Source organism: Megalopta genalis, chromosome 19 (assembly GCF_051020955.1).
Source record: "Megalopta genalis isolate 19385.01 chromosome 19, iyMegGena1_principal, whole genome shotgun sequence".
Taxonomy (NCBI): Eukaryota; Metazoa; Arthropoda; class Insecta; order Hymenoptera; family Halictidae; genus Megalopta; species Megalopta genalis.
Genome location: NC_135031.1, coordinates 2,582,409 through 2,609,518, shown reverse-complemented (window position 1 = coordinate 2,609,518; position 27,110 = coordinate 2,582,409). Strand labels below are relative to the sequence as shown.

At 35.7% G+C, this 27,110-nt stretch overlaps 1 protein-coding gene across 2 annotated transcripts in view; it reads left to right on the top strand.

The window, feature by feature from the left end:
- Window positions 1-27,110, top strand: part of Dgk (diacyl glycerol kinase 1) — a 194,439-nt gene that overhangs the window by 78,492 nt on the left and 88,837 nt on the right. For both annotated transcript variants that reach the window (XM_076527392.1, XM_076527391.1), the window contains exons 2-3: window positions 3,316-3,445; window positions 8,862-8,950. In XM_076527392.1, coding sequence (XP_076383507.1) covers window positions 3,382-3,445; window positions 8,862-8,950 — 153 coding nt within the window. In that variant the 5' untranslated portion in view covers window positions 3,316-3,381. The remainder of the gene's footprint in view (window positions 1-3,315; window positions 3,446-8,861; window positions 8,951-27,110) is intronic.

The window sequence follows — 27,110 nt, the reverse complement described above, 5'->3', positions numbered from 1 at the left end:
TTAGTTGCCCCAATATTGTAGATTTTAAAAGAAACTGTATTTCTCACCTTCTTAAATATTTTTATATGAATTTTATATTTTTAGTTCTAATCGTATCATTGTTAGTAGTATTTCTGGCAAACACAAAATAATAACGAGTTAATCTGGATTTTTTTATATACAGTGGCACAGAAATGTCTTTGTACACCTTTTAAAAAACAATAACATTTTTACAACTGGGCCAAATGACTTGAACTGTTTTAGATGACAGGGGCACAAAAAAATGTAAAAGACACCCATCTTTTAACTTTTTCATCTGAGTCTATTACTTTAAATTTTTTAAATAGCTTATTATTTAAGCCTATTAATTTAAAATAAAAAAAATGCCTTTCGTAGATATCGGTAACTTATATGCGTGTAATTCAAAGGATAACATAAACGCAGCACGAACATCGTTTCGATTACAGGTCAAATAACAACAAAATTAAATCCTCATTAATATCAGCCTTAATTGCGTTCCGCAAATGAAACATCTGCCGCGTGTGAAATCAGCGGATGAAAAACATGTTTTTCCTATTTCGGTGTATTTTCCGCAAACGACATCGCTGGCTTTCGAAAATTTGATGCACGAGGATACATGCCGTGCACATGATCAGGGTCATATTTCCAGGTGTATCGCACAAATATCGGTTACTTAGCAAACAGGGAGAATCGTTCTCATACCCGTTGCAATTTCCGTCGATGAATGATTTGGCGAAACGCGAGTCCTTGAGGCCAATTATCGACGATCTGCATAAAACAATCATACAAAAATTATACAGAACTTATACAGAACCGTCATAGGATCGTAATAGTTGTAAAGTGTTACATTTTAATTGTGAAAGTACACAAAAGAAATTCTATGATCCGCATACTTCATTTACACTAATGAAAATTCCCTTTTAAACAATTGAATTACAATAGCGTGCACAATTATAGACTCAGAGTAACTTTTACATCATTACTAATATCTAAACGAAAACTTTCTGTTTAAATATCACTCAAAAATTTCTATTCTTTTTAATATACAAATACGATATTTTATTAAGTTTTTTTTTAACATACAAAGCGTCTCTGCTAAAGAAGACCACCTATAATGCTGTGAATGAAATAAATAAACTCAAATTAAGGTTTACATTTTTACTGATGTTTATACAAAAGTGACTGTGACAGTCATTGTTTTTTGTTAATAACTCGTAACGAAGCCCCGGATTGCATTTTCGCTAAAGAAAAAATTACTTCAAATGATCGCAGGAACTTCTCATTTCCCGGAAATAGCATAATTTTGGGACAACCGGTATAGTTGGTGGCAATCGGCGATTATAAAAACGAACCGCGAGGCTCATGTAATCGTATCTCCTCTTCCGAAATTGTCCATTTTCGTTTACAAGCTGAAGGACAATTGGAGAGAATTTACTGTATTTGCATATTTCTGCTTTTTACTATTTCTAATATAGAAATATACAAATATAAAGTTTTGTTAAGCTTTCGTTTAAAAATCACTAAAACTGTAAAAGTTACTTTGAATCTATAATTATTCACACCACTGTGTCTCTGTGAAACTCTTGTGTTAACAAAGAATGATCAGTTAACAATATCCAGCCAGTATGTCACACCGAGGGAGTTTCATTGAATGAGACTTGCTCTCCTTTTCATTTACACGGATCGGAGAAGCTTTTGTTTCTAGAATGGCTGTGCAGCGTGCGATGCAAAGCTTTGTCCCCCCCCCCCAAATTCACGTGCGAACCACCAGATTGCTACGCTCCTGCGTGCATATCGTCCCTAGGCACTGTTCGTATCCTTTGTTTCTAAATTTCCAGTCGACCACAACCTGCAACATTTTTTCACTATAGTTCGTGAAGTAAAATATTTCACTTCACGAGTTAAGTGATCGCAGATGTGCACACGTATCGCCTGTACGTTCAGAATTATACGTCGGTAACCGCTGCGGCGGTTACACCACCAGTGAATTTAATTTTGAATGTAATTGTGGCTGCAGTATCATTTCTGCAAGGATTCGGCAGAAATTGAATTTCACATCAGATTTACTTGACCAATTTATTTCACTCTTAATGAATCAGATTTTATATCGAGGATTACTTTATAAATCCGATTTTGAAGCAAATTTTTCATTGATTGAATTTACTCTTAACAAAGATTTCAAATGAAATTTTTATACGATCAATTCGTTCTACCCGTAACTTTCGTTTTAAATTGGATTGCGGTATGGTTTTTTTATAATCATTTCTTAACTTTCAATGAACTTTATTTTTAACGAAATTTTTACTTGTTAAGCAATTCACTTCATCTCTAATAAATCAGATTTCAAATTAAATTCCTGTTACTGTATCCTGTACGGACTTTGGTAGCAGCTTCATTGTGTATAAGAAACTAAATATCAATATGTTTAATTCTATATTAATTTAATTTTTTTACAATGTTTACTTTACAATATCATCTGAAGTCGTATTTTCATTAGACAATTATTTTTATAAGAATTTCAAGTGAATCTAATTTAAATTTAAATCTTTATTTTGTCAATATAATATTTTATTTATATAATTTATTTCAATACAATCTAATCAGAAAGGATAATTCCACAAGAGAGTGGCATGGAATTAAAATTGAACAAAACATGTTAAAGGCACATAAATGGACCGTTGTTATTCTGAGACAATTTCTATACTCTGAACAACCTCTTGCATCATCTATTTTATTATCCATACGTAAATGAAACATTTTTAATACATTGACTGAAATTTCACCCATACATGTACAGGGTGTCGTCCCAGCGATCACACCGATTTTTGGGGCATTTACACTTATCTGACAAAAAAAATGTTTGAAATTAAAGGTAATGTGTACTTTGAAGATGTAAACATGACCAATCCTGCATATTTTTCTTTTAAAATTGTTCGAGTTAAAGAGTCTTTCGTAGGAAATAATTGAACAAATTTGTTAATTCAAACACACATTCTAATAAAAATAGCAGGATGTTTAAATGGATTCAGTCTTTTAATTTTTATGAAGCAACACATATCAGACATCTTTAGTGCTCGGTAGGATTATTGTTAATAAATAGTTTAATGAATCAAAAATAATTCTTATTTCGTTGAATCCTAATCCAAATTCAAATGGTTACTTTGGTCTCCGGTCTCCTCTACGAGAAAGATCGCAGGTCGTAGACAAAATTTCCGTTAGAAAGTTCGTATGAGATTAGAATGGTTCGTGCTCGAGCCCCTGGACAACGAGATCAGAGAAACGTCTCCTAATCCTGCGACGTTCTTCTGTCCACAGGTGACGATCTTGAGCATTCAACGAGCGGGCGTCCGTCCTGTGGGAGATCGAGAGCAGAAATAAGCGATGGCCTTTCACTGGGACAAGCTCTCGCCAGCGGAATTTCAACAGCTCCAGGACTTGGCAGCTTGTAAGTAAAAAGTGTAGTGCTAGACACATTTTTTTGCAACGGTAAAATCTTTTTATTCATAAGTAAACAAGACAAAGGAATACAAATATTTGGTATATCTTATTCGATAAATATCAAGTTAATTATGCCTGAAAATAGATTAAACGCACAGCAATTGGTTGCCCCACAGTAACCGGCTTCACTATCGTTGGAAAGAATTGTCAGATTCATAGGTTATGGAATGGAAATATTTTAAAAACGAATTCGAAGCCAAATGAAGCGATGACTTAACCGCCTTCCCCCTAATTTTCTATAAACTAAATCTGATTTAATTTTTAACAAATTTTCTGCATATATCCTTGTATGAAATGATTTATTCATTCGCCGCAATGTAATCTTACCTTACATGAGACAGGCATGACTTGTAGAACTGACAGATCAAGATCAGTATTTTGTAATCAAATTCGATGTCGGATAAATAACTTAAACCTCTCCTAACTTCGTACAGACTACCTGCATTGTATCTTATCAATTAATCACAAATTGTAAGATTCAGTATCTGTTCACTTTCTAAGCAAATCGAAACTCACGAAAACGACAACTTAACGCTTTAATTTGAAAAAGTTTAGTTCCATTGACACAACGCAGAAGCAAGCTAAGTGGCCACAGACGGAGCAAAACCAGAAGCGCGTGTTTACTCGTCTGTGGCACTGCACGAACGGTACATATTGCGTCGCGGGTAACACGTCCGTGGTACATATCACACAAACGCCATTATGTCGTGAGGGATCTCGTCTGTGATCTTATACAAACAGTATCGGCATTGCAATATAACACGCGAGAGAGAGAGAGAGAGAGAGAGAAGCCGTTAAAGCAAATTTCTCCTCACTTTATACAAAATTATTGGATCAAACGCTGTGACTGAGGACCTTCATTTGAAAAAATTATTAATCGAAACGATTCACACCGTGAGATGTTTCTACGAAAAGTATCATAACTCAACAAATTATACAGTTTAATGTCCTAACTAATAAATATCCGGAAATTATTTTCCTATGAATGAGTTTATTGACACCCACGCTAATAAATAATTCTAATATCTCTACCACTATAACAAATACCCAAAAGAATTACTTAACTTTAAATAAAATCCCTTCAGTCAAATTGAAATAATAATTCTAATATCTCTACCGCTATAACAAATACCCAAAAGAATTGCTTAATTTTGAATCAAATCCCTTCAGTCAAATTGAAATAAAATCGATATATTTGTCATTCGTGAAGGAGACTTTTTATCTTAACAAATAATCAGAAATTATGGGATTCGGAGATCTGCATTTTCTAAACGAATGGAAAACCACGAAAAGAATTAATCAATTCACCCCTAATTTCGCACGTATTACGTCATGCTATATGTATTATGAACCAAATAAGTCGGTCAACGATCCAGTAATTAGGCAGTTTCCAAACGAAATCCGACGAATCCCCGAAAGGCGAGAACAAAGCCCAATATTACTTAGAACAATACTCGACTGGTCGAGCGAACCTCGAGAAACGAGAGTCGACAGCTCGTGATGCCGTTCGAGGCGATAATTAGGGCGATATCGGGGACGATATTGGCTCGTTCGTCGCGGCGCGACGCTGTTCTCAAACGGATCCGGGGCAAGAAACGATAGATAAAAAAAAAAAAGCTAATAGCTCGGTCGGTTTATTGCCGGAGCTGGCTGTAAGGAGGAAAATGTGGGGAGTAGACGCCCGATCGATCGCACATCTGGGATTCAGTTGTTTCCAGAGGAAACAACGCCGCGAAATTGACTAATAATAGGAGACCATCGGCCTAATCAACCGGCGCCGACGTCATAATGCATTTAACGGCCAGGATATTTTCGGATAAAGACTATTTTCGGGACGATTGACGAAGGACGATGATGGATCGCACTCTGACGGCCGCGTGATTAGCGTTCACGTGCGGAAATTCACGCTTCCGCCCGAAAATCGGTCCCCGAAATGAGAAATTGCCGGCGGCGCAAACAACAATGAAAAATTAACCCAATATCCCGGTCGAATTTGTCCGGGAACAATTTCCATGATTTTTTCCGAAGTAAATTCTGCGTTATACGATGACGGTTGTTTTCAGATTTATTGCACGAATCAAGAATGTTACAAAATTGTGCTATTTAAATGTCGATACGTAACGTAACCAGAATTTGGCATTATTGGAATTGTTTCGAGTAAATGTTTATCAAAAATAATTATTCGAATGAATTCTGTTTAGTCGAATATTTTATTCGAATAACAATCTTTTAATTATTTCGAATTATTTTCATTCAAATCGATTACAAATAAATTCTCTCTTCTCTCTTATTCGAATAATAAATAACTTCTGATTCAGATGAATTAAAATGGTTCTTCTTACCTGACTCACACCCGAACAGTCGTTTTTGTATTGTCTTGCGGGAAGTTCGTCGACCCTTATCATCGACGTAGCAATAAACTACATAGGCGTAGGACTAGCAAAGGGAAATTCACAGCAACCCGAAATTTGACATTTCCAGGAGAAATTACTGTACTTATTAATATAATGCAAAATGACTCAGGCGTTCGTCTACAAGCGCCTGCATTCGTTTCGAAATTTCGACTTCTACTCAAAGAAGCGGTTAGTTCCACGTTTAAACCGACGTCCTCGTACGACCGACATAAGAGATCCTCCGTTCTCGAAATTTAGAATTTATCCCGAGGCCAGACACGTACCGACGCGAACAGAATAAATTTCACTCGCTGTCGGACGATGCCTTTCGAATTTCCATAATTCCATAAACAATGAGGCCTACGTTTCACGACTTTCCCTTGATATTCTCAGGAGCCACTCTACTGGCCATAGTATTCATTGAAATGGTTAAAACGGCAGACTGCGGGAAATTCACAAGATGGAAACCGGCGAACAATGTGTCAATTATTGCACCCTCGAGTATTAAATATTAGTTCTTTTTACATCGACGAGAAAAATGTGGTATATGTAATTAGAAAATCACTTTTTGGGATTTCCTTCCCTCGTGGCTTTTGTCACGTTAGAGAAACTTAGCGAAAAAGAATCATTGAACGAATCCCCAGTTTCTGCACGTTTAATTGTGCAATTAAGTATAAACTTCTTTTTACTTGAGAAAAATATCATAATGCGATTAAGCAATTATCTTTTTTTGTAAATTCTTCTCATTTTAACTGTATTGTTTTCCTCAGATTTATGTAACCCAAAAGGTTCTTTTAGAGGGCGTAAATATTTTGTTTAATAAACAGATGCCACTTCTTTTAACTTGCCTCAGTCTAATCATTAGCGATATAATCTCTTTGGTATTTAAACTGCAAGTATATTATTTACTTTATAATCTAATTTTAATAGTCTATTTTAACACATTTTTTTCTACCGACAGGACTCTAATAGATCTGTTAACACCAAAGGTTAATTTCATAAAAGTTTGTTTAAAAACTAAAACGATCTTATTCATAATCGGTCAAATTATTTAAATTAAAGCACAGTTCTCAAGCACAGTTCTCAAGCACAGTTCGGTCGTTGAAAAGCCTATTAATAAACTTCCGATAAGTGTTCATTGCAGTTATTTAACGTTAATTGTTAATGACGTTCGGTATCACAGTATTATTTCTGCAACAGTTGGATTAAGAAGTTTATTTCAATTAGCCAATTATAATAGCGTCCATTAAATGGAATTAAGAAAAGCTGGGGATAAGCTGCGTTCGATGCTGGAATTGATAATCCATTGTAGTTCATAAAAATGCGAACAGAACAATGGAATGAAACAGAAGAGAGGAAGAAATTTCCAGTCGCATTTGCCTGGGTCTAATTAATAAATGAGATTAACTGAATCTTACGGACTTCTCTAAACTTCGTATTATCGTATGTCGATTCGCAAAAAAACGTCGTAGATAAAATTGTGGGGACAACAGAATTCATCTTGTAGTAAGTGCTGCTCTTTTGCAGTGAATGCTCTGCGAATACAGTCGCATCGGATACAGAAGCTTCCTGGAATCGTTTCCCACGGACGCAAATCTTATTTTCCGACGGGGATGATAAATGAGGGCTCGCGGGGCTTGCTGGACGCGAAACTTCGTCTGCGTTATTAATTTTCTCCAGATACAGAGAAACATGCCTGCATAAATTTCGCGGGAACACGTTAATTAGACACGCGGACGAGAAAAAATGAAGCGTGAGACGGGAAATCCAAAACAAAACGCTGTTCGATCCGCTTCTATTATCGTTCGATGTCTCACGTTTGATAACACTGTCCGACAAAATCAAACTTTTTTTCTGGGTTTCTATAGCCACTATGAAATTCTTGTAAAGCTTTCAGTTTTTTAAATAAACGAACTTTTGTACAAACCCAAAATTTTCGACAAAAATGAGGTATTGCATGAAAAGTACAAACGTTAGAAAGTTATAATCGGTGTTAAAAGATAGAGGAGAGTTTCCCGAATATAGTGGCATGCAATTTATTAATTGTTTTTGGTCCTAAATAGCAACAAATTGATGTCAAAGTTTAGAAAAGTGTCGACGTGAGCAGTTTCTGCGCAATAATCAGATACCATGTCGCTTTGTTATACAAACAATTCATTACGAATGTGTCGGAATTTAATTGTTGTTCCTGCTAGCCGGAAATTTACGGCGGTCAGTGATAAACGATTATGGGAACAAGCTTGGACAAATTTTGTTACACATGAAACAATAATAAGTGGAAATTAGTAATAATTTATACCGCTATAAAATGTCACATAAATCGTTTTCTTATGAGCTAATTAATTCGTATATAAGTAATCTCTTTATTCATATGCATATTGTACTTTATATAGAAACTAATTTTTCACGTGAGGTAATTCGTTCAAATTACTAGGTCCTTAAACATGAAATGCATCCTTCATCCTAGAGTTTTACTATAAAATCACTGCATTTGATACTTGAGGATTTAATGAATTAGGATATCACTTTATTTGATAGACATTGCATTTAATAATGAAATAATTTGCGAAAAGATTATCTGCTTCTTCGAATAAACTAAGCGAAACTATTTTAAGATAAGATTTTCGCGGACATATTTGTAGCCTCTGAAAGGAGAATATGTTTACGCTCAAACGTGTTCTAAAAACTGGAGATTAAAATATTACAACATCTAAAAAAAGTGAGGATTGAAAAATAAAATATATACCATGGAGATATACCTAGTTATTTTACGAAGTGCAGAAACTCGCAAGAGCTTCTCAAGCGTCGAATAAATAATTGTTACATGAGGCAATCTTGATATCCGCAGTCGCCAAGGTAGCTAGACGTGTTTGAAACATTCGAATGAAGAAACTTTACGCGAGACCGTGTTCAGTCGACCGAATGAGACGCCAGAGACGTCGAAGTTCACTTCCGACTGCATTGTTTCAGATTCCACGCGCAAGTTACAGGATGTCCTCACCGATTTTTGCGGGTCGACGACGACGCCGAGCGGCGTGCCGAAATATCATCCGGACGGGGTAAGTTGCCGCCAAAACAGCATAATTGCGAAAGCCAATAACCGTATCTCGATGCACCAACCGTACAAGATCATTCATGTGCTTGCTATTCATTTTCATTTTATTTCCACATATTATCTATGGATGCTTACTCAATAGCTTCTACAATGATTTAGGGCTGACGATTTTTCGATACATTAAGTGCTGAATAATAATCTCGAAAATACCTACAAAATCAAAATAATTTAATCAGTGGCACCGAAACTAGGTAGTCAAAATTTATCATGATCAAAATCCTAGTAAAATTTAATTAATTCGAATGTATTACAATAAAAGGGAATTTTGAAGCTTTGGTAAAAATTAGCGTTACGCATATTTAATGGATAACAATAAAATTGTTGATACCGATAATTAAATTCTGGATCTTTATCTTTTTATAAAAATTGCCTGCATTAATTGCGACAACTATGTATCAAATAGAAATTTCTTTTTTAATAATTTTACTGAAGTGAGAGAGAGAGAGAGAGAATAATATATAAATGTTCTGCAGTTCTTTTAACAGTCTCATTGTTTTACATTTGTCCTACCTTTTATTACAGATTCATTAAAATATATTCAATAACAATTTAAAAAAGCAATTAGAGTCGATAATAATTTTAATCGCATAGAAATTATTCCAAATACCTAGACTGCAGATTTTAGACATAAATAACAATAATTGATAATGGAAACATTATCAATGTTATTTAATTTTGATTCAATTGTGATAGACAATTTTTATTTTGCATAAAAATTCACAGTCCACTAATATCATGATCTACTAATAATTATGTAGGGAATATCATTTAAAAGAATAGTTTTGATGCGATACTATCATTGAGGCTATCAATTGTCTTCCGGTAACTAAAATGGAGACTTAAAAAATTGTGGAAATGGCAAACTTCGATACTTGATTGACTTTGAACAGTCAATGTTTTGTAATTTAATATACATAGAATTATACTCTCTATATTTGTTATCTCGGTTGATTGTACGAAATATTCATTATTATTATTATTATTATTAATAACCTGATATTATTATCTTTATGGTAAGTGAATATTAAATATATTCTTTCACGAATTTGAAGAGAAATGAGTAAATTCGAATTTGTAAGATTTGTTTAATAATAAGTATTAGATTTTCACCGAACCTAACATCTTATTCGAATGAATTCTAGTTCATGATATGTCAAATGAAATTTGACATAGTATAATTTTGCCCAACTCTGATTTATTTATAACTATAAAAAATTTCCTAACAATAGATTTTTCGAGCAAATAGCTTCAAATTCCGGACGTTATCGAAACTATCGCTTTAAAATTACGATCTAAACTTTGGTGAGTTTTCGAGTTTGCGGAATTCTTTCGGTAATGCCGAGCAGGCGCGGCAGAGACGGAATATTTGAAATTCTTCAACTAGGAGCATTCGTAAAATTAGTGAACGCGCGCGATACGCGGCGCAGGAAATGTCACACGGCAAACGGAAGTAATTAGCCGAGTGCAGGGGAAGAAATGGGCTCTGCAGGTCCGATTGTAATTTCGTCGTCATTTTTCGCGCAATTCGCGAAAGTACTCATCGGCGAAATTTCCGGCAATCCGCAAAATAATGCGTCCCCGAGGTGCATTCCCGCGCGTCCCGTTGCGCTTCGAACGCCGGCGAATGCAGCTGCCGGGACAATGCCTGCAGATAATGAACCGTGGCCGAAGAAATTATCTCAGTAATTTCGTATAAACATTTTCAGTGCCAGCCGCTCTTGTATATCGATCATTTTCGTAATTTCTATAGCGTAACTCGAGCAACTCGATCCCCAATACTCCGGCAATTGAAATTTTTCTTGAATTATGGCACGAACAACGCGTTCGATAAATAGGCTCCGGTTTGTGCGCGTTTATTACGGGAATGCCAACGCGATCGGGCTGAAATTCAGAACGGTTGAAAGATTAAAAGAATTTAGAGATATAGTAAAATCTCTCCTATTGACGCTCATATTGACCATTTTTGTGCACAATCTGAGCGTCAATTAGGGAGTATTTACCGTATGTATTGATATTCTATGTTAATATAATTATGTCCCGTATTCTTATTGTTAATTAAATTTTTTTTTGTTAGTTAAATCCCGTATTTTTATTTGTTAATTAAATGTCCCGTATTTTTCCGTACATACTTCGGAAATGTATTCTAAGTAAAAATAAGACTAAAATGTTATATTACAAAGTCCATAAATGCTTTGTTGAGAAGTTATAACAAAAATAAGAAATGTAAGGCTAACACACAAAAAACAAAGTAATTACAAAAATCAACATCGCCTGCGAAAAGATTCGACAAAATCGCTACCAACTGAAATCAACAATAAATTTAATAACTCGTCGATGTGTGTCAACAAAGGCGAGCGTTATTTTGAAATGAAGATATACAAAAAGGCATCTTCGTGTTAACATTCCCCCTCTTACTGGCTGCCCTACTGTCGCAGCTATCTGTCGCTATTGACCGAAAACGGTGACGAAGATCGACGACGGTCAATAGCGGCCGATTGCTGCAGCAGTGGGGCAGTTAGTAAGAGGGGGGGATGTAAACACAAAGGTGCCTCCTTGTCGCGTGAAGACTATAGGTATATTTAGCAGCGTTTAAATCATATTTGTTATTTTTGTCATAAATTCTCAACAAAGCATTTCTGGACTCTTTGTTATATTACATTTCAGTCTTATTTTGTCCTATAGAACACACTGTCGAAGTATGTACGGAAAAATGCAGAACACCCTGTATATTACTGGTTATTCGAAAAGTAATTTCGTTTTCCAAAAAAAATTCTGCTTCGTAATGGTGTTGAAAAGCCACTTGATTCAGTACTTTGTTAATAAAAAAAACAGGACTCTTACGAGAATAAGATTTCAAAGCTATCAAAAAATGTTAAAAAGTTATAGAACAATACGTCGTAAAATAATATTTGCTCTAAACATAAACAATCGGCGACTATAAAAACGAGCCACGAATAATTGTGTCGCCTCTTCCCGAATCGTCCATTTCTGTTTATATGTTGAGTGACAATTGGAGAGTATTTACTGTATTATTATAAAATGTTTTAGAGATTATTATTTTTATTTGACCTTCGCGTTATTTCTTCATCATTGTACCATAATTTATTGTATCTGCAATCATGTACGTGCGCATGGTTCGACAGCAGATCTATTAGAAACCTTTGCCTAAAGTTACAGACCCGAAAAAAAAGTGAAGATCTATTAAACTGTATTATCGTTCTAATAGAAATAGCATTGTGATCCCCACTAATCCTTGGAGAGACGAGTTCGGGACAGTTCGCAAATGAGTTCTCGAACAGGAAAAGAAAAATTGATGGCGGAGCAAAATCGGGGGTGACGTTGAACAGGTCCGGCGCCGAATCCGTGTTGCGTCAGCGGAAGCCGGCGCGGCTCCGAAAACGCGAGTACGTTTCGGAGCCAGACGCGAGAACGATATAAATGAACGTCGAAATATCGTAACGCGACTGGCCGAGTTCCGTTTTAACGAGTTCACTTCGATGCTCGAAGACAGTGTGAGTCGATGCTTACCCGCGACAGGGTTTATGATAGACAGAGTATCTGGTCTGACTGAGTGTATAGTGTATACACGGTCGATCGCGCGGGCCGACACCTATTTTCCGATCCCTATACAATAACACCTGCGCGATAAACACGAATCTCTGAAAACTGTTCTTCTGCGTCATCGGGCGGTTCTCGAGAAACTGGATTTTAAAGAGATAGACAGATTTTAACTTCTAATCAGAAGTGTGATTTTTGGTTGGTGATCTTGGGAGTGAATTTGTTAACCCTCGATGCCTATATTGGGTTATTCAGAAAGTAATTTCGTTCTTTCACGAGCAAGTGAAAGACGACTTTTTAATGTTTAGAGTAAATATTATTTAATAATGTATTATTCTACAATGTTTCGACGATCATTCTAGTAGCTTTGAAATCTTACGCTCGTAGAAGTCCTGTTTTTCATTGGCAAAATACTGAATCAAGTGCTTTTTTAACACACGTACACAACAAAAATTTTTTGAAAAACGAAATTATTTTCCGAACAACCCAATGTTTTATTTCCATTTTACACGATCTGTTAAAAGTTACTTGCATCATTAACAATTTTTTAAGTACAGTAAATTCTCTCCAGTTGTCTCTTAGCTTGTAAACAAAAATGGACGATTTGGGAAGAGGAGACACGATTATTCGAGCCTCGCGGCTCGTTTTTATAGTTCTTAACAATCGGCGACTATAAAAACGAGCCGCGAGACGCGAACAATCGTATCTCCTCTTCTCAAATTGTCCACTTTTGTTTACAAGCTGAAGGATGATTGGGGAGAATTTACTGTATAAACGACGATATTTCAAAACTATTTTAAAACGTAGTATGTATAGCAGTTTTTAGTGGCGCCTCAGAATCGCCATTCGAGTGCAAAGGGTTAAAAATTGGACTTAAATATTGATATTTCTCTTGTACGTATATTTTTTTATTTAACCGTTCTATGGTATTCATAAAAATTTAGACTAATGGTGCCCGGGTCGCCATAAATACATTAAACTTACCATTATAATAATGCATGTTTTTTTAAACTTGAAACTGTGAAAATAAAAAATAATTAATATAAAAATACAAAGGAAAGTAGAACTTTCTTTGCAGAATTCAATAAATTTGACACCAATAAGGTAGTAATTAAACAAGTTATACAATAAGCCTAATTCATAGCCTCGGTCATATACATAAATCAGAAACACCACAGAAGAATGGTTACTCGAGATTTTAAGTTTATATTCTATAAGATTTTTCAAAGGTATAATTAGTACTTTTGCATAAGTTGGTTATATTTTGGTACTGTATTTTTCAAAGAAGTCGTATACTGTAGAATTTTTAACAGTCGCAAGTTTGGAATCACAGAAATGGTTACAAAATCTGCAAATATTAAAAATTAGAATCATTTCGTGTTTTTATCGTAGAACAGTTCTTTACGCTTCGTTATGATTTAATGTTACTTCTGTCAAACACCTTTTCCGTTGATAGTTCTGTTTTTACTCCGTATTTTTATTGGAAGTGTCTAATTGGCTGCAACTCATGTCTGTATTTGTTGTTTATTTGTTTTTATTCGCATCACAGGTACACGCGAAGCGTTTATACAATTTGAGGATGAAACGTGAAATAAACACTCGAACGCAATTAGTCAAAATTAAATCATGAATACATGGGAATTTATATTTGCCGTTACATCCCCACATTTTTCATTCCACGAACTATGTAGATTCGTACTATTGGAGATTTATTACTTCCTGGCTGAGCCAAAATTTGGCTCGTCTTTCAAACAAAGTATTATTTTACGATTTGGAATACTTGTTACATCAAATAAAATATTTCATTTACGAGGCGTACAATTTGAAGTCTAATAGACTGCTGTGTTTCGTTTGAAACAGTATTTCATTCAATCCCGCAGTATTCATTCTTCAAAATCCGCAGATCCATGCAGTGAAAAAAGTATTGTCGATTCTATCTGGACCAAAAGTTCATATATTCTCGGCACTGTGTTGTGTTTCCAACAATTAATCTATCAAATGGAATCCTATTTTACGATTTAATACACTTTTTGTACTAAACAAAAAATATTTCGTTTGCAACCATCGTATTTTCCATTTCTGTCGGAAAGATTTATGTTCTAAAAGATTTATTATTCCCTAGGCTAGTTTAAAACTCACCAGTATACGAGTTTTCTTCAAACTTCTCAATTGTCAAATAAAATATTGATTCGAAATTAATCCAAATTAAGACAAAATAGTTTAGTTATAATTTTCTGATTAACATTAAAACAAAATAGTTTAGCTATTCTTTACTACATAAAATTCAAACAAAATAATTCTGCTATGCTTTGCCATTTCATGTGACATTTTAACAACCGTGCATTTTTGATACTACAAAATGTACAGATTTATGCAGTAATTGGTTTATTACCGATGAAAGCTACGTGCATGTACAACAATTTTCAGCATTGCACAAGCTATTTTATTCATTACTTAAATTTTATATCATGTAAACTTACGAATTTAGACAATTTATGTGTCTCCAACTCCTAATTTCTCATTTTTAATATCATTTACGATTTTCAATGTTGTTTTTTTACAACAAATAAAGTAATTCATTTTCAAATAAATACGTAACGATTTTCAATACAAGAATTTTAAAATACTGTTGTATTATGTTCGACATTTGTTGTTTGACATTTTTAAGGAAAGAGATAAACGTAGCACTAGCATCTTACAATTAATGTGCAGACACCGATAATTCTGCATAAAAATCCGCAGTCTCTCTAATTATAACTACAGTAAATTCTCCCTAGTAAATTCTCCATAGTAAATTATCCCAAATTGTCCATTTTTGTGTACAAGCTGAGCGTGAATTAGGGAGAATTTACAATACTCCTTTCTCAAGCTCCCATCTGTTAAATAAAATATCGATCGTGAACATTTATTTGTACAAAATAAAATGCTTCGGCCGCATGCTAATTAGAATCCAAAGCAATATTCCAACTAGCCCTAAAACCGTCCGGATTCATGGTGCCAAAGATTTACGGTCGACCGGCTAAAAATTCGGCAATCTGCGATATTGTCTTTTCGCACCCCCCGCAGTGACGCACGATTAGAAACGGCGCGCTGGAGGACAATCAAATTCTTCCTGAACAATAAACAACTCGTTCGGTGGCTCGCGTCGGGATGGCAGGAATTAAGCGAATTTCGGACCCTTCGGGGAAACGTTTGGCGTGTACACATGCGTACGTGTCGCACGCGTGTATGCACACGCGTATCCACATACGCATGCGACGGAATTGTATGCGACCACGACGATTGGTGGCCGAGCAACGGGAACCATAGCACACCTCGGTTACACAAACGCGCACGCTCCGCGGTATAAACTCGCAATAACTCGCACCTGTTCGCGCGCGGACCCAGACGTATTCCCGATGTAATAGCCACAGGAATAGTATAGGATTTTATGGGACGTGTGTTTCCTCCGCGCATGCTAACGCTTTGTACTTTCTCGGGGAAATGTTCGTCTGTATCATCGACTGGGGTGGGCGAAATTTCCGAACATTCTCGCGTTGTTTCATATCCCATGAAACCGTGACGGAGCCAACATTTCGATCACCCTGTCTCGTTTGCTATTATTTTTACGGACACCGTATAACTGGGCTATTAACTCGGGAACTAACTTACCAAAAGGTCAATCTACGTGCGCGGCAAATTCTAACGCAGAGTGGACAATTCTTTGAGATCAATACATTGAATCTCTTTTATCTGGTATTAACCCTCTATAGGTCGAATTTTTTTCTTAAATATAAAAATGTTTATGCAATAGAAAATCAACAATTATAAACCTATCGAAACCAGATCGAAAAAAAATGTTTGTAACTTTGAAGTAACAATGACTTATATACAATGTTTGCACTTTTGTGCATAAAATCTTAAGCATGAAATTCCATAAAACAGTTTACACTTGGCGTTAAACACAGATGTACGTTGCATTTGGAACTGATCGCCGAACAATTTTTTGTGCTCTTGAAATTTCTTCATCTGATAATGATTCGATACTAAATTCATCGTCACTGCTAATAAGGACACAGTCTAATAAAGAATTTATTATTATTTTATTCTTATTATAATATACAGGGTGTCCCAAAAATGTCTCGCAATCCAAAAGTGGCGGGTTCCTGGGGTCATTCGAAGCAACTTTTTCCTTTACAAAAATTTTCTCCGAGGCACCATTAACGAGTTATTAACGAAAAACAGTGACCAATGAAAGGCGAGCTCGGCTGGCGCGAGGTGACCGAGCCAATGAGCGGAATTGGGCTTCGCGCACTGGTTGGCTGGGCCGCTTCGCGTCAACCGTACTCGATTCTTATTGGTCACCGTTTTTCGTTGATAACCCGTTAACGGTGCCTCGGAGAAAATTTTTGTAAAGGAAGAAGTTGCTTCGAATGATCCGAGGAACCCGCCGTTTCCGCATTGCGAGACATTTTTGGGACACCCTGTATGTTATTTATTATATTTACATATTACATTTATTATTTTATTTTATTTTTAGGTGATTTTGTATCCATATTTTGGGTATATGATATATACATCTGAAAATAAAAGAAAGCACAAGCATTATCCTAAATAGAGTAAATTCTCTCTAATTCACGCTCAGATTGTGTACAAAAATGTATAATTTAAGAAAAGGAGATGCGATTATTCGAGCTTTGCGGCTCGTTTTTATAGTTGTTGACAATCAGTAGTTCCAATTGTCTCCTATTTTCTACGACGTATGAGAAAAATGTTTATTTTACATAAGGATCCATAGTCTATTTATAAGCAATGCAGGAAAGTATTCACTTATTTTTGATAAATGAGCGCCGAGCGTTAACTTTTACCTCGTCAGAGGAAATTGGAGTAGATTAAAAGCTCCGATTGCTCAATTTTCTGTATACCCAAGGATCGGTTGATGACTGGCCGTCGAGACGCGATAGAAAATAATTTTTCTAGGCTGCCAATGTCAATAATAATCGGTTGTTACGCGAATTTATGGTGCTCGGCGAGGATCAGACTGCGCGGACGCTGTTGTTATCGCGGTTGACACGATGGCTGATAATGTTCCTTGCGTGATGGATTGTTGGGTGCCGGATCAGCCGCAGAGGAGCCCTGAAAGACGAGTATACATCGTTATCTGGCACCAGGATAACGATCCTTTATATCGAGCGGTCCCTACCATCTCCGGTATTTACCTTTTCCTCCACGGTTACGTCGCGGCAGCTCGAACAAATGTTGTGCAATTGACTCCTGGCAGATCGACTTGCCTCTTTTCTGGTTAATCAGCGGCTAACATAGACGTTACACCTGCCGACACATCGTGCAAATAAAACTACGTGCAAACAGATCGTAATCCAATGGATAGATTGCAATTTCTCGTCTTGTAGTATTGATATTGAGTCAGACTACTGATAAGAACTCTAATCCCTTGCATTATAATTTCGTACATAGCCACGTTGTTTAGCACTTTTTTGTCTTTAATTATTGCCCTAACGAAAAAAGAGAATTTGTTTGTCAATCGAGTCTGACCCGTTGCTATAGCGCAAAGGGTTAAACATAATCTATTAAGTGTAGATGTTACTCTTTTAAACTTTTAAATGGATTTGTTAATACTTGTATATATTTTTGGATTCTATCATCCTAATAAACACAGCAAATTCTTGACGATCGATCGATATAAGACCCTGTGGAAACATTATCTCATGCTCTTTCTCAAAAAATTGTTTATTGTTGTGGCACAAAATTACTTTGTAAATATAATATAGTGATTAAATTAAAAACGTTATTAATATTGCTGTATTCACTGTCGAGATTAATATGTCATATTCTTGATTGATAACAATATTTACATGTGAATATACATGTAAAACTCTGTTTTTTAAAACTGTCCATACATACAACAGGTTATTTGAAAAATATTTTTATGAATAATATTTTATCTTGTATCAACAAGAGATTGAATTTGTTTATATAAAGAACTAATAACTCCATCAATCAATGTATTGAAAAATATGTAATATTTTTGCATTAAAAAGGGTACAGTTCAGCTTCGCAGGTCCTCTGTGTATTCGTTCATAAAAAATTAGATCAAACTGTGACCCACTCGTATTTGAGTAGGTAAATGTGGGTCACCCTGTATATCGCTTGCAAATTCGGCTAAACGAATTTTTAGAACACGTAAAAATTATTATATACGACTATATGCCCTCAGATCCTTTCCAAATTAGACGTTTCACACCCTTGCTTGTCTGTCACCCCGTTTACGACTCCGCCGTCTTTCCACCGGTTTCAAAGATCGCTCGAAAGAAGAGTCCGACTCTTTTATGACTCGCCGAGTATTTATTATATTTATTTGTGTCCGCGAACACTTAGCCGGGTGTATAAATAGAGGACGAGATTCTTTGATCGCGTGATATTACGGAGACCTTTTATCCATGAGCCAGCGGAGCAAAAACGAACCGTGATCTTAGAGGAAATAATGTCCGCTGAATCCGAGCGATCCGAGGGATCATCCGTGTAATGCTTCTTTCCCGAGGTGTTTGCCGAGAAATCGCGAGAACCGCGGGTAAAACGTTGCGAAGATCGGGAAACAATGGTCGATAGAGCTTTTCGGAAGCCGCAGAGTCTTCGAGAATCTTTGTAGACCAACGGGACACTGAAATTAATCCTTGCCATACAATCGCTATACAATCACTATACAAACACTACGGACACTGTACAGGGTGTCCCAGAAATGTTTCGCAATCCGCAAATGGGTGATTGGTCAATCCCGAGGTCATTTGGAGTAACTTTTCCCTCAGCGAAATTGCAATCCGCCGCTTTGTTTACGAGTTATTAACGAAAAACTGTGACCAATGAGAGGCGAGATCTTGATTGGGCCACTTCACGTCAGCCGAGCTCGCCTCTTATTGGTCTGTGGTTTTCGTCAATAACTCGTAAACAAAGCCGCGGATTGTATTTTCGCTAAAGAAAAAGTTACTCCAAATGAGCTCAGGACCCCCGCCCCTCCCCATTTTCGGATTGCGAGACATTTTTGGGACACCTTGTATACAATCATGGTGGTCGAATACCAATTCATTCGGAAGGAACAACTTTGTATTTACTTTAAACACTCGCTGCATAAGATCGAGGCAGATTTCTAACAAATAGAACTAAGTTTCCTCCGTCAACTATAAAATGAAAATAAAAATGCTAGTAGATAATAAATCTTTTTAATTTATACAATGTTTCCTTGAAAAATCTGTACATGCTACAAAAGCATAAATATTGTCAATATAATATTTATCAAGTTCTTTACGCAAATTCTGTTAATGAAAAATTTCCTTCGCCAACTAAAAGTTTACTCACTGTCGAACGAAAATATGAGTGCTAGTAAACCTTATTAATTTCTGTTTTCTAGCATTTGAAAAATGTGCACATGGCATTAATGCATAAGGATACACGGTTACTTAACGATCATGTATACTGTGGATTTTACGGAAACTTATTGCAGACGTTTCCAATTAGTGCAAGAAATGTTTATTCTGCACAAAGATTCGCAATCTTCTAACGAAGATTTCTGAAACTGATGAAAGGAATGAAATGCGAGAGTTCGGATAATAGAACAATTGCTCGATTATAACACCAGATTAAATATTATTGCTTCAGGTCGATTTATTTGCATATACAACGTAATTGGAGGATAAAGAATTTAGATATCGCAGATACATTTTTGTAATCGAAATAAAATTCTATTTTTCATAATATAAATATTCCGTCTTTAAATATTTTCCTAACTACAAAGAATTACTAGCAACAAAGAGATCTAATCATCGCAGCTGCGAAACAAACCGTACGATAATTATACCTTCGAAAATTTGCATAAAAAGGTTTGCCTATATAATATCCAATTTGAATTCTCATTCACTTATGCATCCTCATGAAAAATGTATTCTCAAGTGTACCCACGCCTGCTCGGCGCCGAGAACAAAGGTTCAAAGTCCCGTTCGATATTAACAGCACGGAATCCAAATTTGATGTAAACTGTCTGAAAATTCTAGCTTGTTCAAGATGTGTCCAAATTGATCTGAGCTATTCAAAGTTTCAGTTCGATGTCAATCGCGCGGATGCTGTATTGATCCACTCTGTCCCGAGGTCTGGCAGTACGAAGTTCTGATTCAATCTAGATCGTAGGAAACCCAAATCTCAGATCGTAGCTCTACAGCTAATGTCACTCCAGCCCCCACGCCATCTTGAGTTTGAAACTATTATTTCGTAGCAATGATTTTTACTCCATTTCTAAAAAATTATTGAACAAGTATGAACTAAGGGTAGTAGGGAGGATGGTTCAATAGGGCAGCAATTATTACCTGTCAAAATGAGTAATAATTGCAATTTCAGAAATGAAAAGAGAGGTTAAAATAAAAGATTTGTTTAGCTCTCGATTATTGTAACTTTGAGGACACATATTGATCATTTACATTTTTCAAGTCTCATTTTATTTTCTCGCTACAATTTAGCACAGCAGACAATGGTTTTCACCATTGATAATATAAGAATCTATTTATTATAAATTTAAAATTTTCATAAAAAATTACGTGAAATGTTACAAACGCTTCTTATACCGTATACTTTATATGTATATATAGTATCATATTATATACTTATTTTCTCAAAGAAAATTTGGAAACTGTAGTTGCAAAATGTCGTAATTCTGTTGTTTTAATTTCCACTTTTACTATTATTCTATTATTATTACTACTTTCGTTACTATTGTTATTATGTTGAATTCTATCATTTTCATCATTTTTTGGATAAATTCATAATCGAATAAAATCTTATTCTGATTTTGTATCTAAATAAATTGTTATTGTAGTTATATATGCTATATAAATGTAGTCCTCACAGTAGAACTGCAGAAGATTTGCATATAATTATAGTAACATTCACACATTTTTAACAGATTGCTTAGTCAAACGTGGCTTTCCACAATGATTCAGTTGCTTTTCTCACGAGCCAAGTGTTAATAACAAGACTGCGTATCTTTATCCGAAATAAAAAATTATCAGCATTTATTGTAAAAGACTGGAGTCACATAGAAGTTTCATTACTTCTTTGACGATTTCTGTAGATCGCAAGTAATTGTATCGAAACACCATCAAATTTTTATTTAATCATCAAACTTTTGTTATAAACGCATAAAATCCGCAGTTTAGTCGTTTCAATAATTAAAACTCATTTAACGGTACGACGTTTGATGGTACAATCATCTTTCGACTAGTCTCCGAAAATGCAGATTTCGCATAATCAGTAGCAAAAACCCCGGTTTTCAATCGAAAAGAAATAAATCGTGCACAGATAAACTAGCTCTTTTTAACAGTTTACAACGTTTAGTCACTTCGTCCGTTATTTACGCAAATATTACGAGTTTGCCTCGCTTGCAAAGACTACGGAAAAATCGGGGAAATCTCGTTTCCTCCCCATCGGTTGTTCCATGATCTCGAGGAAAGTTTACTCCGCGCGATACGCGGCGTTTTCTTACGGGCTCGAACAACAATCTCGCGTCTTAGGTATAAAGGAACCCCGAGGCAACGGTTCCACGGCTGTTCGTGTTCAGGGTGTTCCGTCTCGTTCCCCTTCGTTCATTTTTACGAGATTATTATTTCCACGGAAACTCCCGTTCCGATTCCACCTTCTCACGGAACAGACACTCTCTCTTTCTCTCTCTCCCTCCCTTTATCTCTGTTGCGTGCACGCGGATAAATAAGGATCGGCGCTTGTTCCGCTCGTTTTGCTTCTGGTTTCGGTGATTTAGACGACCTCGCGCGCTCGTTATTTATGCGGTCGAAAGTTTCGCCCGGCATAGCGGTTCGAAATATATTCGAATCGGTCACGGTGGATGTCGAACGGGGGCCACGCTGAAAAAGCCAATCTAGATGCTCGTAAACGCCGCGGAAAATAACACGGAACTTCGCGGCCACTTCCGCCAATCGATAAAACACTGGACTTTACAAATGACCGCCATTTGTGCCCACGATCCTGCACCAGCGCAGCGCACCCGATCGATGCATCCGGCGACGACATACCGACGAAAAATCAAACTTTTTCAATTGATTTCTATCGAACTTCATTCGATCATCTGGCGCCTTCCTTGTTCACGCTCCTCTTTAGTTAATGTTACGTTGCACGTAACATTAATGTTTGTAACATTTACTTTTCGCCCTCTTTGACCCTTATCGCTCCAAGAATTTTACAGAGCGACTTGTAGCCAACTCTAGACAAATTAGAAATAATAAAATTAAATGAAATATTTTACTTGAAAATGACAACAGTTATTTCCACAGGTACGCTGGCTTGTAGTGAACTAAACGCAATAATCATAAAATTGTGAAATTCTGGCAGTGACACCGCTCGGCAGTATTACTGCCGTTTGGCGTGATAAGGGTTAATATTCTTTATATTCTTTTACGTTTCTCTTCCATTTTTTACGATTTTCCATGATTCTTTATAGTCTACTATTTTTTCACAATTCTTTACGATTCCTTATGATTTTCTACGAATCTTTTTAGGATCCTTTACTGTTTTTTATTCTATTCTTTACCATTTTTTACGGTATTGCAAGATTTTTTATTATTCTTTACTATTTGTTACTATTCTTGACTATAGTTCACCACCTTTTTTTATGATTCTTTACGATTCCTTACGATGTTTTACGATTCACCACTGTTTCTTACTATTCTTTATCTTTTTTTACGATGTTTCGAAAAATTCGTTGTTATTCATCGCTATTTGTTACTATTCATGACTATACTTTGCTATTTTTATGATTCTTTATGATACCTTATGATTTTTTTACGGTTCTTCGTGTATTTCTTATTATCTTTTTGTATTCGTTACGTCTTTTTATGATTCTTTACTAACTTTTACTATTGTTTATCATTTCTCACGATTTTTAATGATTCTTTATTATTCGTCACTATTTCTCGCTGTTCCCGATTATACTTTTTATGATTTTTTACGGTTTATTATGATTCTTGATTTGACACATTCCAATTCTATACTATTTTTTACGATCTGTTATGGTACATTTATATATGTAATATTTACTCTGTGTTTCGTGTTTAACACAAGAAGTATCCTATCTTGGATTATATTTCTTTCGTAAAATCTTAATCGTTTGCACGAAAGAATTCAATTTTTCAAACATTAAGAAACAGTTCACCTTCAACATTTGTTTCCCTATAATAAAGATGAAGAATTCAATTCGTTCGTACTTTACTACGGATTTTATGAACTTATGAGAAGCACAATTTTCGCAAATTTCATTTTAGACCTAATTCCATTTTTAATTATAATGTGACAAAGGCAACTTCTAACAAAAGAAATTACATGTCCCGATTGTCGACTCCACACGTGGCAGTAACTCCAATATTTTGTTGTACAATAAATTAATCTAAACTTGTACCTGATGCTAGATATTTATTGAAAGGGTTCGAATAAAATAATAGCTTATTTACACTAAACTTACCGAGCTGGTCAAAACGATCGGATTCATATTTTTCGTTTCAAAGTTGCTGAAATTACGAAGACTCCATCATAGGAAATGGTTGAATAGATTCCTCAATTCCATCGTACATTATAATAAGAATGGTCTAAATAAATACAGTCTTGTCATTCTTACAAAACAACACACGTTAATCAGAGTTTTTTAAATTTAATTTATTTAATGTTGTATCTGCTTACTAGCAATATACGACCACTTGTAGGATAACATTCGTATAATTACACACATCTTAAGTTACTATATAATTTTACTAAACAATTGGTTTTTTCTAAGTACGACATAGCATTTGCTATTTGTTTGTAGTTGACCAAACATTTTTTGATATATATGGTACTGGGCATTTTTACTTTTTTCTTAATATTGTACACTGGACATTCTATTAGGATGTGCTTAACTGTAAGTTCAGTGTTACAATTGTTACAAAGTTTATCTGTTTAGAGAGTATGTATCAATGTGTTACTTTAGTATGCTCAATTCTTGGTCGTGATAATACAATTTGCTTCCTTCTTGTTAAATATACTGCGGGGTTGGTAGAGAATATACTCTCTCTGAATTCACGTAAAAGAGAGGGGTTTGAATGTGTCCATTCCTGATTCGACTTGTACCAAATATTTTTTGTTAAAAATTTCTGAGCATCCTCAAATGGGATTTCAATGTGCCTTACATCTATCTCGTTACTATTTCCTGGAACTTCAATATTGTCGTGTTTACTTTCGCAGGGGGTTATATTCTGGTGTCTGTATAACTTGTTTTGAAAATCACTGTAATCTGTCTTATAGCACGATAGATTTAGCGTTAACATGGTCGAATCTTTCAGAAGCCTAATCTGAACATTCGAATAAACTGCAGTCCGAAACCTTGCTTTTTTTCAAATCCCTGCACCGGCATTTACATTTACACAGAGATCTTGGGTCCACCAACGATTGTTCGAGTATTCCCAACGATCCAGCGATTACTGCAACCAGGAATGGTCGCAACGGACACGCCATGAAGGAATGGTGAACGCGCAGGCCGATGTCCAGCAAATCAAGCAAACTACGGCAGGATTCACAATTAGATTCTCGGCGATGGGGATTAAGTCTGCTTTGCATAGACCGCTTATGGTTGCCGGTTCGGTTGCATATCGTCTGCATTAGCTTTTGCGAGCCTGTCGGCCGTGTAGGTTGCCAGGCAGAAACGGACTGTCGAGTATCAGTTAACAGAAGCACGTCGATAGTGATTCTCCGCGGAAATATGAGCGACTCTACGCCGAAACTGGGTTGCCAGGCAAAGCGGCTTACTGGCCTGCGTCGCGCGACTTTCACGCCGCTGAACGCGCTAAATCAGCTTTGCCCCGGCAACAGGAAATTCTTCTGGCGAAGGAGAGCATTTCGCACGAGAAAAATTTGAGCCAATTTCGCCACTTGATTCCGAGAGAGAACGCTCCCATCCTGATGGCTTGCTCAACCGTTCGATCCCATAATTAGGCTTCGCTTGCCGGCCCTTTACTCCGCTTTTTCGACGAATTTTTCCTGATTCTTCTCTATTCATTCATCTGCACTGCTTTCTACCGTTTATCCTCTCTTCACGTTTCAGCATTTACTGTTGTTTACTGTCGTTTTATGTTCTAGTACCCTTCACTCTTTGGCACTCCTTATTGTTTAACCTCGTTACAATTTTTACCCTTCATTACTTTCTACTACTTGTTATTTTTCACTATTTACTGCTTGTTATTTTAGATTATCCATTACTCTTTAGTACTGCTTACTGTTGACCATTTTTATAATTTTCATCTGTTATTGCTTTCTATTGCTTCTATTTTGTCGTTTTCTGCTGTTTATTCTTTTCTATGTTTCAGTATTTACTGCTGTTCATGTTTGTCCATTCTTCAATTTTTAGCACTTCTTATTCTTCGACCTCTTTATAATTTTCGCCCCTTATTACTTTTAGTGTTTATATTTGTCCATTCGGTATATTATTATACTGTTTATTCCTTTCCGCTCTGTATACTGTTTACTTTTCTCAGCATTTTACTTTATATTATGCCTTATGTTTTACTAGTCCTCTTTACGATTTCTGCACTTTCAATTTTTTATTCATTATTATTTTCCATATGTTACACTGTTTCAATCTTTATTACACTGTAGTCCACAAAATAATTTACACTAGTCTATTCTTTCGCACGTATAATTTTTCTATTGAAGCAGAAGCTGTCTTCAGAATTAAAAACTTGGGTTTTTAAAATAATTTCGTTTGTATCCAATCTACTTTTAACTGATCTCCTTTTTTTATTAATTAGAAGTGTTTCTTATTAGTAAAAAGATTATAAGTGATCTTTTATCGAGAGATCTCATTTACATGAATTTATAATGAGTCTAGATCATGAGATATAGATCATTTCATGAAAATCAAAATGAGGAATGAATTCAATGTACCAACTAGAAAATTCCTTACGGTATATACAGGGTATTTCATAATTATGTTAACACATTTCCGTAGCGAAAATGCAAGTCGCGGCTTTGTTTACGAGTTATTGGCGAAAAACACTGGCCAATGAGAAGCGAGCTCGCCTAGCGCTAGACGGCCGAGAGCCAATCAGCGACCACTCGTTGGCTCGGCCGCCTTGCGACAGCTGAGCTCGTCTGTCATTAGTCACTGTTTTTCATTAATAACTCATAAACAAAGCCGCGGATTCCATTTTCGCTAAGGAAACCCCTTTCCGAATGTTAACATAATTACAGGACACCCTGCATAAGATAGCAATATCATTAATGTTTGTCAATGTTCACGTCTTCTAGCAGTTGAAAAATGTATAAGTACGTAACTAAACTGTGGATCTTCGTGCAACATAAAAATTTGTTTCACTATGTTGCCTTCTTTAATAACGTCAGTGAGTTGAAATTATCATGCTATATATTTACTTAAACCTGCAAGCGAGCTTATTTATGTTACGATCTAATACACGTAATAACAAAAAATAATCTGTACACTTGCGAATGCAAATACGTATAGCGCAGTATAA